This window comes from Monodelphis domestica, chromosome 3 (assembly GCF_027887165.1).
Source record: "Monodelphis domestica isolate mMonDom1 chromosome 3, mMonDom1.pri, whole genome shotgun sequence".
NCBI classification, from domain to species: domain Eukaryota; kingdom Metazoa; phylum Chordata; class Mammalia; order Didelphimorphia; family Didelphidae; genus Monodelphis; species Monodelphis domestica.
This window is the reverse complement of record NC_077229.1, coordinates 91,684,556-91,699,969: the sequence shown is the minus strand read 5'-3', so window position 1 is coordinate 91,699,969 and position 15,414 is coordinate 91,684,556. Positions and strand designations below refer to the sequence as shown.

Genomic DNA, 15,414 nt, shown 5'->3' with positions numbered 1-15,414 from the left:
AGCAATCTGTAGGAAGCAGAGGCCCTACCTGTGCAAGGGGCAAGGAACAAGTTCTAGAACCATAACTGTATGGCTCTGAGCCCAGAAGCAGAAGGAGCAATCTTAATTCTAACCTTTAATCCTACACATAAGCCTGCAGGGGAATAAGCCAGTGCAGGAGATCAAATCCAAGGGGGAGCCAGCTCTGAACCTACAGAACCTCACAGCAAGCTAACTGTGATTGAGTCCAGCAGCAACCTGCAGAAACCTCAGCCACACAAGCAAACAGACCCAAATATGGTCAGAAATGTGCAGAGTACAGATCTCTTCCTGGATCATACCCTCTTGGTCACACTAAGAATTTATACACCTCTGGATTGAGCTGTGCAAGTAGAAGGGCATAAAAGAAACTCAGGACAGATGTCTCTCCATGAGAGGTGAGCAGAGCCCACGCCAGCAAAGTCTTAAAGTCTTGCTGGGGAAAATGAGCAAAAAACTAGAAGGAACTTGACCATAAGAATCTCCTATGGTGTCAGAAAAGCTCAAGATACAAACACAAAAGAAGACAATGACTTAGATTTAAAAAACCTACAAACAAAGCTTCAAAAGAAAAATGCAGATGGGACACAAAAAAATTACTAGAAGAGTTTTTTAAAAAGAGATGAAAGAAAATCTATAGACTGGGGACTGACTCAAGTTGTGGTATATACATGTGATGGAATATTAGTATGCTGTAAGAAATTTCTTAGGGCAGGATTTCAGAAAAATCTGGGAAGACTTGCATGAACTGATGCAAAGTGAAGTGAGAAGAACTGGGAGAACAATTTACATAGTAACATCGATACATAAAGATTTTTTAAAGAAAGACTTAGTACCTGATTAGCAAAATGACCCACTGCAGTTCCAAAGAACTCATGATGAAAAATTCTATCCACCTCTAGAGAGGACTCAGTGCAGAGTGAAACATGTTTCTCTCCTTTTCAGAACATGGCTAAAAAACTAAGGAACAAAACCTATGAGTTCTTGTTTGAAGAATTTGCATCAATGACCTGTTAACTTCCTCACCCTTTATTATACACATCCATGGGATTATACAGAGGCATACTGCCCTAATGGATAGAAAGTCAGGAAGACCAGGGTTCAATCCCATCCTCCGATTGTGTGAGCCTGGACAAGTCACTCCCAGCACCCCACTGCAGAGCAGGTTCTGATTGACTTGAATTTCCTAGACCAATGATAGTTCAAAGTTGTTACAGCTGCAAAGGACCTCAGAAAACTGGTCCAATTCCCTCATTTTGTACAGAGAAAAACTGAGGCCCAGAGATGATGGATGTCCAGGGGTTCAAGAATCAAGGCCAGAGCTGGACTTTAGAATCTGAGCCTTCTAGGCTCCCCATTCAGAGCATCTTCGATGACACTGTGCTCTTTTCCAAAATCAAAGGAAAAAGGCTCATTTGGGATTGGAAACATATTTCTCTCATATGTCCATAGTCCTAAACAAATTCAGTTTATTTCATCAAGTGTGGGTGTTGAACATTTACCATGTGCCCAGGACTGGGCTGAGAAGAGAATAAGAAGTAAAAGATTTGGTCTCTTCCCTGACGGAACTCAGAGTCCAACTTGGGGACAAGATTTATACACGCCACCAAATATGAGGATGAGGCAAGACAGTGTTATATGGCAGTATGGAACAGTTGACAGAAAGTATGTGGAATCAGGACCCTCTCTAAACTGTTATTTTTTCCTGGTCATCATTGGAGAAGGGTGATCCCTAAAGTCCCTTGCAGCTCTGACACTGTATATTCTAAAGTCCCTTCTAGCTCTGATGTTCTGTATTCTAAGAGCCCTCTAAGCCCTGACATTGTATATTCTAAGGTCCCTTCCAGGTCTGCCATTTTGTGTCCTAAAAGTACTCCTAGCTGTGATATCTTTTATGTCCTCAGGTCTCTGCTAGTTCTGACATTCTCTATTCCAAGGGCCCGCCCAACCCTAAATTTGTGAACTCCTTGAAGACACCCTTCTTTTTAGATCCCCACTCCTTAACACAATTGCAGGAACATAGTAGGCACTTAGTGAATGTTTATTTACTGTTTAAATCTTATGAAAATTATCTGATCAATGAAGGCCTCAAGAAAAGATGGCCAAAAAGGGACCAGGTCCTGAAATACCACCATCCTTGGCTTCCACTAGTCCAGGTTTCTTATACTGGTAGAATTAAAGGGCACTTTGGGGGAGGCCAAAGGAAAAGAACAGACTTCAAACACGCATAGAGAATTTCAGGAGATGCTGGAACTGGTTATATCTATGGGGACCATAGAGTCCACACCCCTCATTTTACAAGCACAGAAACTGAGACTTGGCAAATTTTAAGTGATTTGCCTAGGAACTCAGATCTAGTAAGTGCCAAAGAAGAAACTTGAACCTAACCCAAACTTCCTGTTTTTTTTTTTCCACCATGCCATACTGCTTTGATTCTACTAGCTACAAATAAATATTTGTCTTCTTCTGTGATGAGACAATGAGATTGTCGCCCCACTGCAAGGAGGCACCATGGTGCAAGGTGAAGTTCAGTGACCCACTGTGACCTGCTCGATCCTTGTCTCCTCCAGACAAGTGGTCTCAACATAGAACTCAGACCACTCCCAGTGGGTCACAGTCAGGTGGGGCTCTGGTCTGTCTAAGTCCAAGGCACCACTCGTCGTTTTTATTCCTGAGAGGAGACAGGGAAGGAAAAAAGAATAGAATAATGGGTCAGAAGTTGTCAATATGGGAGGGCAGTTACCACCCATCTTCAGAATTAAATTGAGTTTCTAAACCAAACCCATGCATTTTTTTTTACCTCGATTACTGTCCTCAGTCCTTTCAAAGAAGAATACAGTGAAAGACATCATTGCTGCCACAATCAAGATGGCCAGCAGAATGGCCCACCAGCGAGTCTGAAGGGAAAGCATTCAGATTAATTTTTTTAATCAACACAGATTACCCTTGATATAGTTTTTTCAGGTTTGCATAATGGATAGTACAAGTAATGTCCCCATTTTGCAGATAAGAAACTGAGGCTTAAGAGGCTATGCCCTTGTTCGTATGCTAGTAAGTAGCTGAAAAGGGGATTTGAATCCAGGTTTCCTAAGCCCTGGTTCTACATTCCAGTCCACTCTGCTTTTTGCTTCATTTGTTTCTTCGATGTGCAGGGGGGCCTATACTCAGTGCAGGAAACAACCAAAAAAAAGTGGAGCCCTCATTGACTACTAGGATTTCAGACAATAGCGACAATAATAGCTAACATTTATATAGCACTTATCATATGCCAGGCCCGGTGCTGTTTTACTAATTTACTATTTTGCTAATTTATAATTATTATCTCATTTGATTATCACCACAACCCTGCAAAGTAGGTGTTGTTATCTCCATTTTGCAGATAAAGAAACTGAGGCAAACAGAGGTGTGACTCGCTCAGGTCATACAGCTAGTCAGTGTCTGAAGCTAAATTTGAACTTGGGTCTTCCTGACTCCGGGTCCAGGGTTCTATCCACTGGAACACCCAGCTCCTCCGACTGGAGGCAATAGCCCTACGTCAGGGCTGAGGAACAAGAGCAAGAAGATGACTCCCTGAGCCAACTAACAGAAGAAGCCATGCAGTCGTATATACACCAAGGAGTTCCAAGACCAAACTGCAGGTGATTAGGGAAGGGTGCTACAGAGATGAAGAGAGAGGATTGCCAGTGGCTGGAGGAGTAGGTACCAGACTTTGAGAGTGTGTAAACCTCAGAGGCTGACGCTGAACAAGGGCCTAGACCCCTGGCCCACAGGGCAAGAAGCAGGGACTTAATAATCAATGCTGGGAGTTTTGTTGGGACTACCTCCTGGGAGAAAGCAGTGTGTTCCTTCACTTCCTGCCTAGAAGTGCTATGATTATTTCTCTTTTTAAAGTGCTCAGTGAGGGGACAGCTAGGTGGCGCTATGGATAAAGTTTAAATTCCTGAGTTCAAATCCGACCTCAGACACTTTGTAGCTGGGTGACCCTGGGCAAGTCGCTTAATCCCCATTGCCCAGCCTGTACGGCTCTTCTGCCTTGGAACACAGTATTGGTTCTTAGAAGGTAAGGAGGTTTTTTTTAGGTGTTCAGTGAATCCTTTCCCTGTTATTCACTACCTTTAAATATATTCTGTGATGAGTGATTTTGTTGGCTCTCCTGTGCTTCTTCTCCAAAGTAGCCCTACAGATACTTAAGGATGGCTCCTAAATTCCCAGAGTCTTCTCTTCAAAGATTTCTGTGATAGAGCAGGGAAGAGAAGCCAGGAAGCCAGGAAAGAGACCCAAAGCTATCACCTTCATCCAGGCACTCATGTCCTCCAGCTCAACGAAGCCCACGATGGCATTCTTCACTCTGGCCATTGGCCCATCCTCATCCACCAGTCTGCAGATGTGGAACTTGTCGCAGTAGCCCCTGTGGCCTTTACATGGTGTCCCTGGGGTAAGTGGGAGCCGGGTGCCATTGAACTCTGCCATCAGCAGAGAGGATGTGGTGCTGGCACAGGTGTTAGGCTGGCCTGTTGGGATGGATGGAGAACAAGCCTTATGGAGGTTTTGGCTCCCCCCCCTTTTCCCTCATCACCACTTGTAGGAGCCCTCCATGATGTTGGGGAAAGGGCCCTGGCCTCTAGCAGGCTCCGATAACTGACATCTGGCACTTATCTGGCCAAACACTGGGGCGAGCACCTTACAAGTGTGTGAAGAGAACCCCCTTCCAGGATCACACATTTGGGTCTGACCTGTTTTCCTGAGCTCCACTTTGGGTCATGGGACAGTGACCTAGGTACATTGACGCAGAAAGGATCAGGTTAGGATCCAGGGGTAAAGGAGAAGATAAAAGAGGGGGTTAGGCTCTCTCTATTCTCTGGACATGTGGGGAGAAGACGGTGGCTAAGATAGATAGTCGCATGGAGAAGTGCCCATGTGACAAGATTAGAATAGGCTTCAATCTCTATCTCTATGCTCTCTATTTCAAGTAAATATTAATAAACTCTATGGAAATTAAGGACCAGAGTTTTAATTTAGTTTTAACACAATTGTTATCTCATTTGAGCCTCACAACCAGCTTGTGAGGTAGATGCTTGTTATGATGTCCATTTACAGATGAGGAAATAGAGGTTCAGGAGCTTGCCTTCAGGGTTATAGAACTAGTAAGTGTTTGAGGCTGGATTTGTACTCAAGTTTTCCTGTCTCCAGGTCTAGTGTTTTATCCACTGTGCCAGCTAGATACTGTCATTATGTGATCCTGGAAAAATCATTTTTCCCTCTTTGGGCTTCATTATCTCTATCTGTATCATCATCGTCATCATTGTTGTCATAATTAATATTAACAACAATTAGCCAGGTGAATAGCCAGCTAGAGATCTGGACTTGGAATTCAGAAGACTTGAGTTCAAATCCACCCTCAGACACTTGTTAGCTGTTTGACCCTGAGTAAATCACTGAGCCTCTATTTGCCCTAGTTTCCTCACTGGTAAAATGGGAATAATAATAGCATCACCCTCCTAGGATTGTTGTAAGATTCAAGTGAGATAATGATGTGTACAGTGCTTGGCACAGTGCCTGGCACTGGGTCAGAGCTATGTAAATGGTAGCCTAGCCCTTACTGCTCTTCTGCCTTGGAGCCCATACACAAGATGGAAGGTAAGGGTTTGTTTTTTGTAAATCTGAGCTAGTCTGATGAGTTCTTATACAGTGAAATTCATTCTATTAAAATTAAGTGACTTGCTCAGGGCAATAAAGGCCAGAGCTGGGATTTGAGACCTGGGCTTCCACCTGTGAGTCTTGGATTAGATTTCCTCCAAGTCTAAGATTCTACCCGACATGACTCTGTCCATCCTCTCCCGCCTCCCCCTTTCATTTACCTTCCTTTCATACATCCACTCAGCCTCTCGCAGTTCCCAAGGAACTGCATTGGCAAGAGGGCAGCAGAGACTACAGGGTGTGAGCCCTAAGATTAGTACAGAGCTCCCCTCCTTCTCTGCTCCATGCTGGGCTCCCAGTGTTGGGCTCATCCCTAATCCTCAGAGACCTCTGCTGGAAGGAAAGGATGCCTCCTTCACCAGTCACATGACCTGGGACTCTCTTAGCTCTCATAGCTTTTACCTCTGCCGCACTTTCCATGTTAAAAAATGAGGATTTTGTGCGAAAAGCTTTGCTGGCATTATTGCTACTTTCTGAAGGAGGAGAGGGCGTGACAGTCACCCAAGCCCCCTTCCTCCAAATACAGGGCCTGTCACCTCACCCCCATGGCTCTTTTGGCCATGGCCATGCTATTCTGCCCAAGATAGGCCTTGGGGAGTCCTGCCCAGCGGGTACCTGGCTTCTGGCAGCAAAGATGGCACTGTTCCCATGGGGAACTGCTGACACATTCACAGGGTTCCAAGCGATGGATGAGGCATAAGGAGCCCCTACAGATCTGCGGAAATGAGAGTTGGTAGAGACTTCAGTGATTCGTTTCATTTTTGTTAGTTATTTCAGGCATGTCCAACTCAAGGAGTCTGGGAGACAGAAAAGACTTGCCTAAGGTCATACAATAGCAGAGAAAGAAGGATTCAAACCTGCATTCAACCTCCAGATTCATTGTCCTTTATAGGCCACCATTAAAGTGTTCAAAAAACCACGGAGTTTCTTAATTAATGTCAAACCATCAAGTCCGAACTCCTCAGCCTAACCTAGCATTCAAGGCCCTTGATTTGGGGAATCTGATCCTTCCTTCCAGCTTCCATGAGCCTTCCTTACCATATTGGAGATGTTCCCAAGAGCACAGCCTCAGGGCTTTCCCTCCCACCCTCCCCTGTTACAACATAAGGAGCCTTGTTGAATTGAAATGGACTTGGGGGGCAGGGGAAGCACAGAGAAGAACAGCAGCAGTTGGGATACTTTCCAAAGAATTTCAGAGGAGAAATCGCAGCTGGACATGAATGACCCCTTCACTGTACCTCCAGGACGAGAGGCCCATCACTTCCTAGGCTTCCCATGCCACTTTTAGACACCTCACACTGGGAGAAAGCTTTTCCTGACATCCAGTTTAAATCTTCCTCCTCTTGGCCTTTTCCATCCCTGGTCCTGCCCTAAGACCCCTCTGGGGTGATAATCTTTCCAATTCTTAAAGATAGCTGTCTGCCATTCCTCTCCCATTCCTTTAGTCAGACTCATATGAAGTGAACTTTGAGGACTCCTACCATTCTGGACATCTTCCCTAGGGGTGCTCTCTAAGCTTAACACTTAAGAACTCAAGGGACTTGCCCAGAGTCATACAGTCAGTATGTGACAACCAGGTTGGACTTGAACTCTGTTCCCCCTGGTTCTCTTCTGGTTGGCATTTAAAGTCCTTCACCACCTGACCTCAGTCTACCTTTCTAGACATATTGTACATTATTTCCATTCATATGCTCTGTAGTCCAGCCAAACTGGTCTCCTGAGGCCCAGTGTTCCATCTCCTGCCTCCCATCCTTTGTGCCTAGAATGAGCTCCCTCCTTACATCTGCTTTGAAGAATACCTCGCTCCCCTCAGGACTGGCCTGGAGCTCCCCTTAATGCACGAAGACTTTCCTGATCCCTCAGTGTCCAGCGCCTTCCCTCCCAAGACAGTCTTGTGTCTGTGGCGTTTAGGCTCTGTCTCTGAATACCCATTGGCTCCCCCATTAGACCATGCACTCCCAGAGGGCAGGGACTGTTTTGGTTTTGCCTTGGCATACCCAGCACCTAGCACAGGAGATGGAATGTCACCAATGAGGAAATGCAATGGATCCCAGAGTATTGGGAGGGGGCAGGTGGGGACTGGAATAAGATATGCAAAGACTAGAAAGATAGGAAGGGGCCAGATCATAAAACCCTTTAAATGCCAACTGGGACCTTATATTTGATCCTGAAGGTAAGAGAGAGCCTTAAATGTTTGTTGACTGATGGATTAAAGAGACAGAACCTGAAAAGCAGAAAGGAGAAGTGAGTGCATTCCCACTGTGAGGGACAAGAAAGCAAGACCTACATGTAATAGTGTGGCTGGAAGGCAGGAGGAGGAGGAGAGTCAAACAAGGGTAGAAAATCAGTAGTAGTTGTTGTTCAGTCGTGTCTGACTCTTTGTGAGCCCTTTGGGGGTTTTCTTGACAATGGAATGGTTTGCTGTCTCCTTCTCCAGCTCATTATACAGATGAGGAAACTGAGGCAAACAGGGTGAAGTGACTTGCCCAGGCTCACAGAGCTAGTAAGTGTCTAAGGCCAGATTTGAACCTGGGAAATGGGTCTTCCTGGCTCCAGGCCTGGTACTCTATGCACTATGGTGCCTCCTAGATGAAAGTCGATGGCACTGTGCCATTGAAAAGTAGATGTTGGTCCAACTGTGGAGGGCCCTAGACCAAAGCAGCTAGGTGGTACAGTGGCTAGAGAACTGGGCCTGTGCCATCCTAAGCAAGTCACTTTACTTCTGTTTGTCTTAGTTTCCTCATCTGTGAAATGGGAAAGGAATGGCACCTACCTCCCAGGGATGATGATCAAGTGAGATAGTATATATAAAATGCTTAGCATAGTGTCTGACCCTTAGTAGGGGCTTAATAAATGCTTGTTTTCTTCCTTCCAGGTAGAGAAGTTTATATTTTAGCATCTAGACAATAGGAAGCCACTTGGGATTTGTTAGTAAACAAGTCTATTGTAGGACCTGTGCATTAAGATTATTTTGGCAGCTGTGGTAAGGATGGCATAGGGGAGGGAGAAAACAAAGACAGAAGACCCATTAGAAGGCTCTCTTCTATGAAACTAGACCAGACTCACCCCATCGAGGCAGATCTGAGCTCCCATGAGACATGGAGTAAAGTTGGCCTTGGGCACTGGGGCAGGGCAATGAGCTGTATTTCCCAGACAGGTGCTCCCCAACAGGCACTCCGTCTCTGCTTGGCACAGCTTTCCCCATGAGAAATACTTGCAATCTGGGCCACAGCAGGGGCCTTGGCTGGGACTGAAAGAAGAAATACATCACTTTGTTACCTAGATCCCAGGTAGAAGCCCTGCTCAGGAGAGCCCAGAACGACAGACCCTGAGCTGCTGAAAACCCAGTTATATTTCGTTATTTTATGTCCCACGATTTATTTAGTCATCCCTAAATGATGGGCATCTACTTTGTTTCCAACTCTTTGCCTTCCTACAAAAGAAGTGCAACTATGTATGTCTTGGGATAGTCAGGGAATGTCTTCTTTTCTTTTTTTTTTAACTTTTTTTAAATGACACATCAATACAATTTATACTTCTGACAATCTCTTCTTCTCAGTGGCCTCTTCTAACAAAGTTCTAGGTCAAATGGACAATTTAGGCACTTTATTTGTATAATTCCAAACTGCTTTCCAGAATGGTGGTACCGATTTCACAGTTCCACCAACGATGCATGAATATGCCTGTCTTTCCAGAAATGCTTCGATATTGCCAGTCTGGTGATTTTTAAATGATCTCTTCTTGCTCTGTTTTCTACGTCAGTTCTTTTTACGATGGTCCCCTCCAGCTGCCTTGGCCAGGGCAAGATTGGGAAGTACAAGCCATCTCCCCTTCATCCAGACACTTGCCTGACAAGGGCTTCTGCCTGCTCCCCTCCCTCTCCTTCAGCCCAAGTTTCACTCCCATTTTATACCAGAGGTAGTTAAGGCACAGGACTGTGCCCGCACTCAGCCAGGGAGCCACGATCAGGATTTTCTCAGATTCAAGCCCAGCCACTTCCCTTTTATTCAGTCTGGCTTCTAACTCTGGAGGGAAGCTGGGATGATGCTTCCCCTGAGAAGCCTCGGGTTCTTCCACCTTGTGTTCCCTAGCAGGGCTCCCCCATGCCTGGCCCACAGACCTGTCTGGGAGTCAGGAAGCACCACCCAATGTCATTTTGAGTTTTATTTAGTAAATAGTAAAAAAAAAAGTAAATAAAATAAATTTAGTAAATATAAACTTCTGTAAACTGAAAAAAAAAAAAACCCCGATGTTTCCCAATAGCTAGTAGAATAGGGACTCTTGGCCCGGAGCAGACGATGAATAAATGCTTCTGGACTGAGTTAGACTGGATATGCGAGTGAGTCACTTGGAGCACTGAGCATTTAAGTGACTTGCCCAGGGTCACACAGCTAGCAAGTATCTAAGGCCAAATTTGAACCAAAAAGATGAATCTTCCGGACTCCAAGCCAGGCACCATTGAGGATGCCCAGCCTAAGAGGGAGCTCTGGGCTGAAAGAGAGGAGGGGGTTTCCCCTCCTGCTTCTGCCCCTTCTCTTCTAGTGGACTTTAGGAAAGTTACTTTATCCCTGGGCCTTGGTTGACTCATCTGTTCAACAATAATGATGATGATGATGATTTTTATTCCCTATTTCTCTCATGTATTAAGGATTACAAAATGTTTTGTTCACCAAAATGCCAGGAAGGAAGAAGTGCCAGGATGACTATCCCTGTTTTACAGATAAGGAAACTGAGACTGGGAGAAATGAAGTATCAGAGATAGGCTTGGATCTCGGGTCTCTTGACTCTTACGGAGGGGGCTGGCCTAAATGAACTCCAAGGTCTCTTCTTCCGTCCATTTGTGAGACCCTCTAGTCTGTGGAAGCAGATTTAAAATTAGTAAAAAAATAACTTTACTCAAAATGATGACACATAGAAAAAAATGAGTAAAAGTGAAACTATTAAGAAGTCCTATTTTTCTGGTCTAAAAGTCCTTTCTGGACCGGCTTTCCTTAGAAAATTAGATGAAAGGAAGAGGACAAAAAAGCTTCCCTAAGGAAATGGGGAAGGGTGGAGCCTGCACAGGAACTCAGGACCTCTGGTCTTCTTTTGGTTCTTGCCTTCCCCATCTCTGCAATGGTGGCCAGTGGCTGACCCACAGGAAGTGCCTTCTTTCTCATACATTCCATCATTCAGAAGAGATTCACCGTATCAGGCCCAGGAGGAAGCTCTTTAAATCTTGGAGCTCCAGGAAGGAACTGCATAGTGACTCTCCTAAGATGTTAACTTTGAACTGAACCCTTACCTTCTGTCTTGGAGTCAATACTGTGTATTGGCTCCAAGGCAGAAGAGTGGTAAGGGCTAGGCAGTGGGGGTCAAGTGACTTGCCCAGGGTCACACAGCTGGGAAGTGGCTGAGGCCAGATTTGAACCCAGGACCTCCCATCTCTAGGCCTGGCTCTCAATCCACTGAGCCACCCAGCTGCCCCCTGCTATTATTATTATTAAATAAAATTGTTTCTGGCAGAGGTGGACTAAAACAGGGCACAGAAATGGAAAGCCTTTTAACATCAACACATCCAACACCATCCTTTGACCCAAGGTCCAACTGAGACCCAGATGTGGGAAGGGGAGGGGCCTGCGGTCCTCCCCTCCCACAAACACCCCCCACCCTCGGGTCCTGGAGGATAGTTCTTTCCCCTCTACTTCCTTCCCTCTAGGGACCGCTGGAGGGGGAGAGAGGGCTGGGAGGTGGGGCGGGGCCATTTCTCTGCAGTAGAGCTGGCAGCTGTGCCCAGGGCTTCCGGCTCCTACCTGCACTGTGCACCCGTCTTCAGCTTGCAGCGGAGCCCTTCGGTCTCGCCCGCAGCGTAGCAGCAAGGGTCTGTGGGCTCGCTCCCCGCGTCACACTCCTCTCCGGGGTCCAGCACTTGGTTTCCACAGATGGGCCGGTCACTTTCTGAGAAACAAACCGGATGGGAGGGTGGGAAGGGTGGAGAGTGGGAAAGAAACGGGAAAGTTGCTGCCATAGCGATATGGATGGGGAAGGGGGGGTGGGGCTGGGAAAGAGGGCTGAGAGTTCAAATCCAGCCCCAGACGTGTATTCGATGGGTGACCCTGGGAAAGTCACTGAACTATCTTTGCCTCAATTTCCTCATGGCAAAATGGGAATAATAATGGCATTTGCCTCTGAGGAATGTCGGGGATCAAATGAGAACATTTGTAAAGCATTTAGAACACATGGTAAGCTCCATGTAAATGTTAGTTATCGCTATTATTATACTTCAATTAAATTCAGTTTACAGGATTTAAAGCTGACCTTTGACCAAGACCCACTCGGTGTCTTAGAGACCCAGTACTATGGGTGCAGGGGTCCTTTGACCACTAACATGGGAATGTTGGGGAGAATAGAAAAAGGCTCATAAGGGAGCTGCTGGGTTGCTCAGTGGATGGAGAGCCAGGGGGAGGTCCTGGGTTCAAATGTGACTTCAGACACTTCCTAGCTGTGTGACCCTGGGCAAGTCACTTGACCCCCACTGCCTAGCCCTTTCTGCTCTTCTTTCTTGGAACCAATACACAGTACTGATTCTAAGATGGAAGGTGAGGGTTCTGAAAAAACAAACAAACATAAATTTAAAAATCGGCCATCGGTCTAGAAGACGTCTCTAAGTGGCCTCGTCTGAGAGCTGGTGTCAGCATCTACTGCCTTCCTGAGCCTAGGACTGTGCTCCCAGCAGATGCTCCCATCTGGCTGCCCTGCTCACCCACAAAACACTGGTCCTTCTTGGCTCGGAGGGTCCTCCCGATGAAGGCTGTGCTGCAGGGAGAGAATCTGTCATTGTTGGGCTGGTCGCCGTCTGTGGCGTAGTCAAACATCAGGAAGTTCCCATGGGTGGTGTCCCAGCTGAAGGGGGTGCACTGCTGGCTCTCATCATGCTGAAATGGGGGTACACATTTCCACACTGAGTTCAAAAGAACAATTTTCCTCATTTGCCTTATCCTCAACTTGGCCCCTTTCATCTCTCCCCATTTCCAAGCCTATTTCCTCATCTGTAAAATGGGGCCAGTCCATGTCTACTTTACCTAATGGGAATGTTCCCTGTGAGAAATGTAATTGTATAAAAATGAGACTCCCAGGAAGGCAGCGAGGTAGCTCGTGTATTGAAAGCCAGACTAGAAACAGGAGGTCCTAGGTTCGAATCTGGCCTCAGACCCTTCCTCGCAGGGTGACCCTGGGCAAGTCACTGAACCCCCGTGGCCCAGCCCTCTCCACTCTTCTGCCTTAGAACTAATAATACACAGCAGTAATTCTAAGAAGGAAGGTAAAGGGTTTTGTTGTTGTTGTTTTAATGAGACTCCTGATAATGGGTGTGAATAGTCATTTCCTGGAACACCTCCCCATTCTCCTCCAATGACAAGAGCCTCCTGCAGATGCTCAGACTTGAACCCCAGGTTAGGTCCGTTCAGGATGTTGCTCATTCCTTCAAACCCTACCACCTCCATGAAGTTCTCCCCAAGTCCTCCAGTCCAAATGCTTCCTGACTCAAAGGGTCTCTCCCTTCTTGGCTCCTCCCTGAATCCTAAAGCCCCCAAGCTGGAGCAGGGCTCCCCAAGCACCCCACGGCCTGAGGAAAGAGTCGCTGGCAGAGCATCTCACCAATATCTCATCTGATCCTCACAATAAGTCTGGAAGACAAGGGCCATTATTTTACCCATTTTCAGGGGAGGAAACTGAGACTGGAGGAGATTAAGTGTCACCTTTAAGTCCAGAGTCACAGGGCTAGTAAGTGTCTGTGATGGGAACAGAATTTATGTTGACTTTCCGGTCCACCAGAGTGGCCCAAGTCCAGCCAGAATCTCCTCGCCAACCTCCCTAGCAAAGCCAGGATCCTCCAAGGAGACAGCAAACTGAGTGCTTTCAGTTACAACCCAGAGGACAGCTTCGGATGGAACCAGAGGACCAGAATTCAACTCCTTTTCTGCCATCAGATGCAGGGATCAGTCTGGGTGAATGCCAAGGGCAGGAAGAGGATGTGCCCAAATGATGGGGGCTTTCTTGCCAATGGGAGGCGTTTGTGCTCTGTCTTAAACGCCAGAGGGAGCCACAGAAGACTTTTGAGCGATGAAATAACATGGTCAGATCTTGGAAAAATTACTCTGGTTACTGTGTGGAAGTGGATTGAGTAAACTGAAAACAGGAAGACCAGTGAGGACACCACTGCAATAGTCTAGGTGAAAACCTAAATAATAGTAATGTTGCCATTGCCGATGATAGTTAATGTTTATAAGGTAGTTCAGTTTTTGCAAAGTGATTTACATACATTTCCTCCTTTGTGGCTCATAACAATTAGGTGAGGATAGGTAAACTGAGGCACCGAGCTGCTATATAACTTGTTTGTGGTCAAATAGCTAGCCAGAAAGTGTCAAAGGAATACTTTTCAGTGGATAACAGCTATTCTTAGCAACGCAATGATCCAAAACTATCCCAAAGGATTCGTGATAAAAAAAATGCCCTCCTCTTCCAGAGAAAAAGAACTATCTGAATCCAAACCAAAGTGAACTTTTTTCATTTTCTTATTTCTTTTCTATTTGAATTTCTTTCCACAAAGGGATTAATATGGAAAAAATGTTTTACGTGATTACACATGTAAATTCTATATGAGATTGTTTACCATCTCAAGAGCGGGGTGAGGGGGTGGGAAGGGAGAGAGGGAGAGAATTCGAGACAGTATTCTTTGAAAAATCTTGGAGACTGTAAAAAGTGTCAAAGGCAAGATTTGAAACTAGCTCCCTTGAGACCAGATCCCTCTTGAAACTGAGGGAGCTAGATGGTGTAGTGGCCAGAGTGCTGGGTGTGAAGTTAGGAAGGCCTGAATTTAAATCTAGCCTCAGTGTCTTCATCAGTAAAATGAGGATGACAAAATCATCTAACTCCCAGGGTTGTTGTGAGGATCAAATGAGGAAATATTTGTAAAGCATTTAGTATAGTTCTTGGAACATGGTAAGTGCTGTACAAATGCTAGCCATTATTATTATTATTATTACTAAATTAGCATCAAGGATGTGAGTGGAAAATAGAGAATGGATGATGGTTAGAGTTGATATTCCCACATCACTGACTGTCCTGACCCATAGTGATGCTGGGAAAATCCAAGAATCTTTGAAGCAATCTTAGGAATAATCAATGGAGTCTAACCCTTTCAACTTACAGTTGGGAAAACGGGAAGCCAGTTCAGGGAAGTGATTTGGTCAAGTCAGTGGCAGAGATGGGTCCAGACTCTAGTTCTTTCAGTTCCTCACTCAGAAACTGGGTTATAATGCTAAAGAAGGTTGATTTTTTTGCTTACTTTTCTACTTAGAACCTCTTGAGGGAAAGGTGGGCTGGAGGGTTCCCTAGGACTGACCTTTGAATCTGGAATAAAAGTCTACTCACAGGGGCTCCTAAGCTGTGACCCAGCTCATGGGCCAGTGCAATGTGGATGATGCGGGGTGGGAGGTAATGGCCATACTTCTGAATTGTGATCAGCCCTGTGTTCAAAGATCTCAAGGTGCCTTGGAACTTCCTGTGCTTGGAGCAAATGCCACCCAGGTCCCCTAGAATGAAGCAGAAAGAGGGTTAGTTTCTTCCCTTGCGGCCCTCGGGAGAAATCTGTGTCTGGGAATATGGAAACTCAAAATAATCCCAGTTACTCAAGTTTAAAATTTCAGAACCCTGTCTACT

General features: G+C 45.8%; 1 protein-coding gene across 3 annotated transcripts in view; it reads right to left on the bottom strand.

The window, feature by feature from the left end:
* Positions 1-1,031: 1,031 nt before the first annotated feature.
* LOC100024929 (disintegrin and metalloproteinase domain-containing protein 10-like) overlaps positions 1,032-15,414 on the bottom strand; it is a 43,704-nt gene continuing 29,321 nt past the window's right edge. For 2 of the 3 annotated variants that reach the window (XM_007488954.3, XM_007488953.3), the window contains 8 exons: positions 15,127-15,287; positions 12,458-12,629; positions 11,508-11,652; positions 8,782-8,965; positions 6,331-6,430; positions 4,309-4,529; positions 2,819-2,915; positions 1,032-2,689 (listed from right to left, as the gene is read on the bottom strand). In XM_007488954.3, the coding sequence (XP_007489016.1) occupies positions 2,547-2,689; positions 2,819-2,915; positions 4,309-4,529; positions 6,331-6,430; positions 8,782-8,965; positions 11,508-11,652; positions 12,458-12,629; positions 15,127-15,287 (1,223 nt within the window). In that variant the 3' untranslated portion in view covers positions 1,032-2,546. Of the gene's footprint in view, positions 2,916-4,308; positions 4,530-6,330; positions 6,431-8,781; positions 8,966-11,507; positions 11,653-12,457; positions 12,630-15,126; positions 15,288-15,414 lie in introns of all 3 variants that reach the window. The other variant, XM_056822506.1, reaches the window with a different exon arrangement.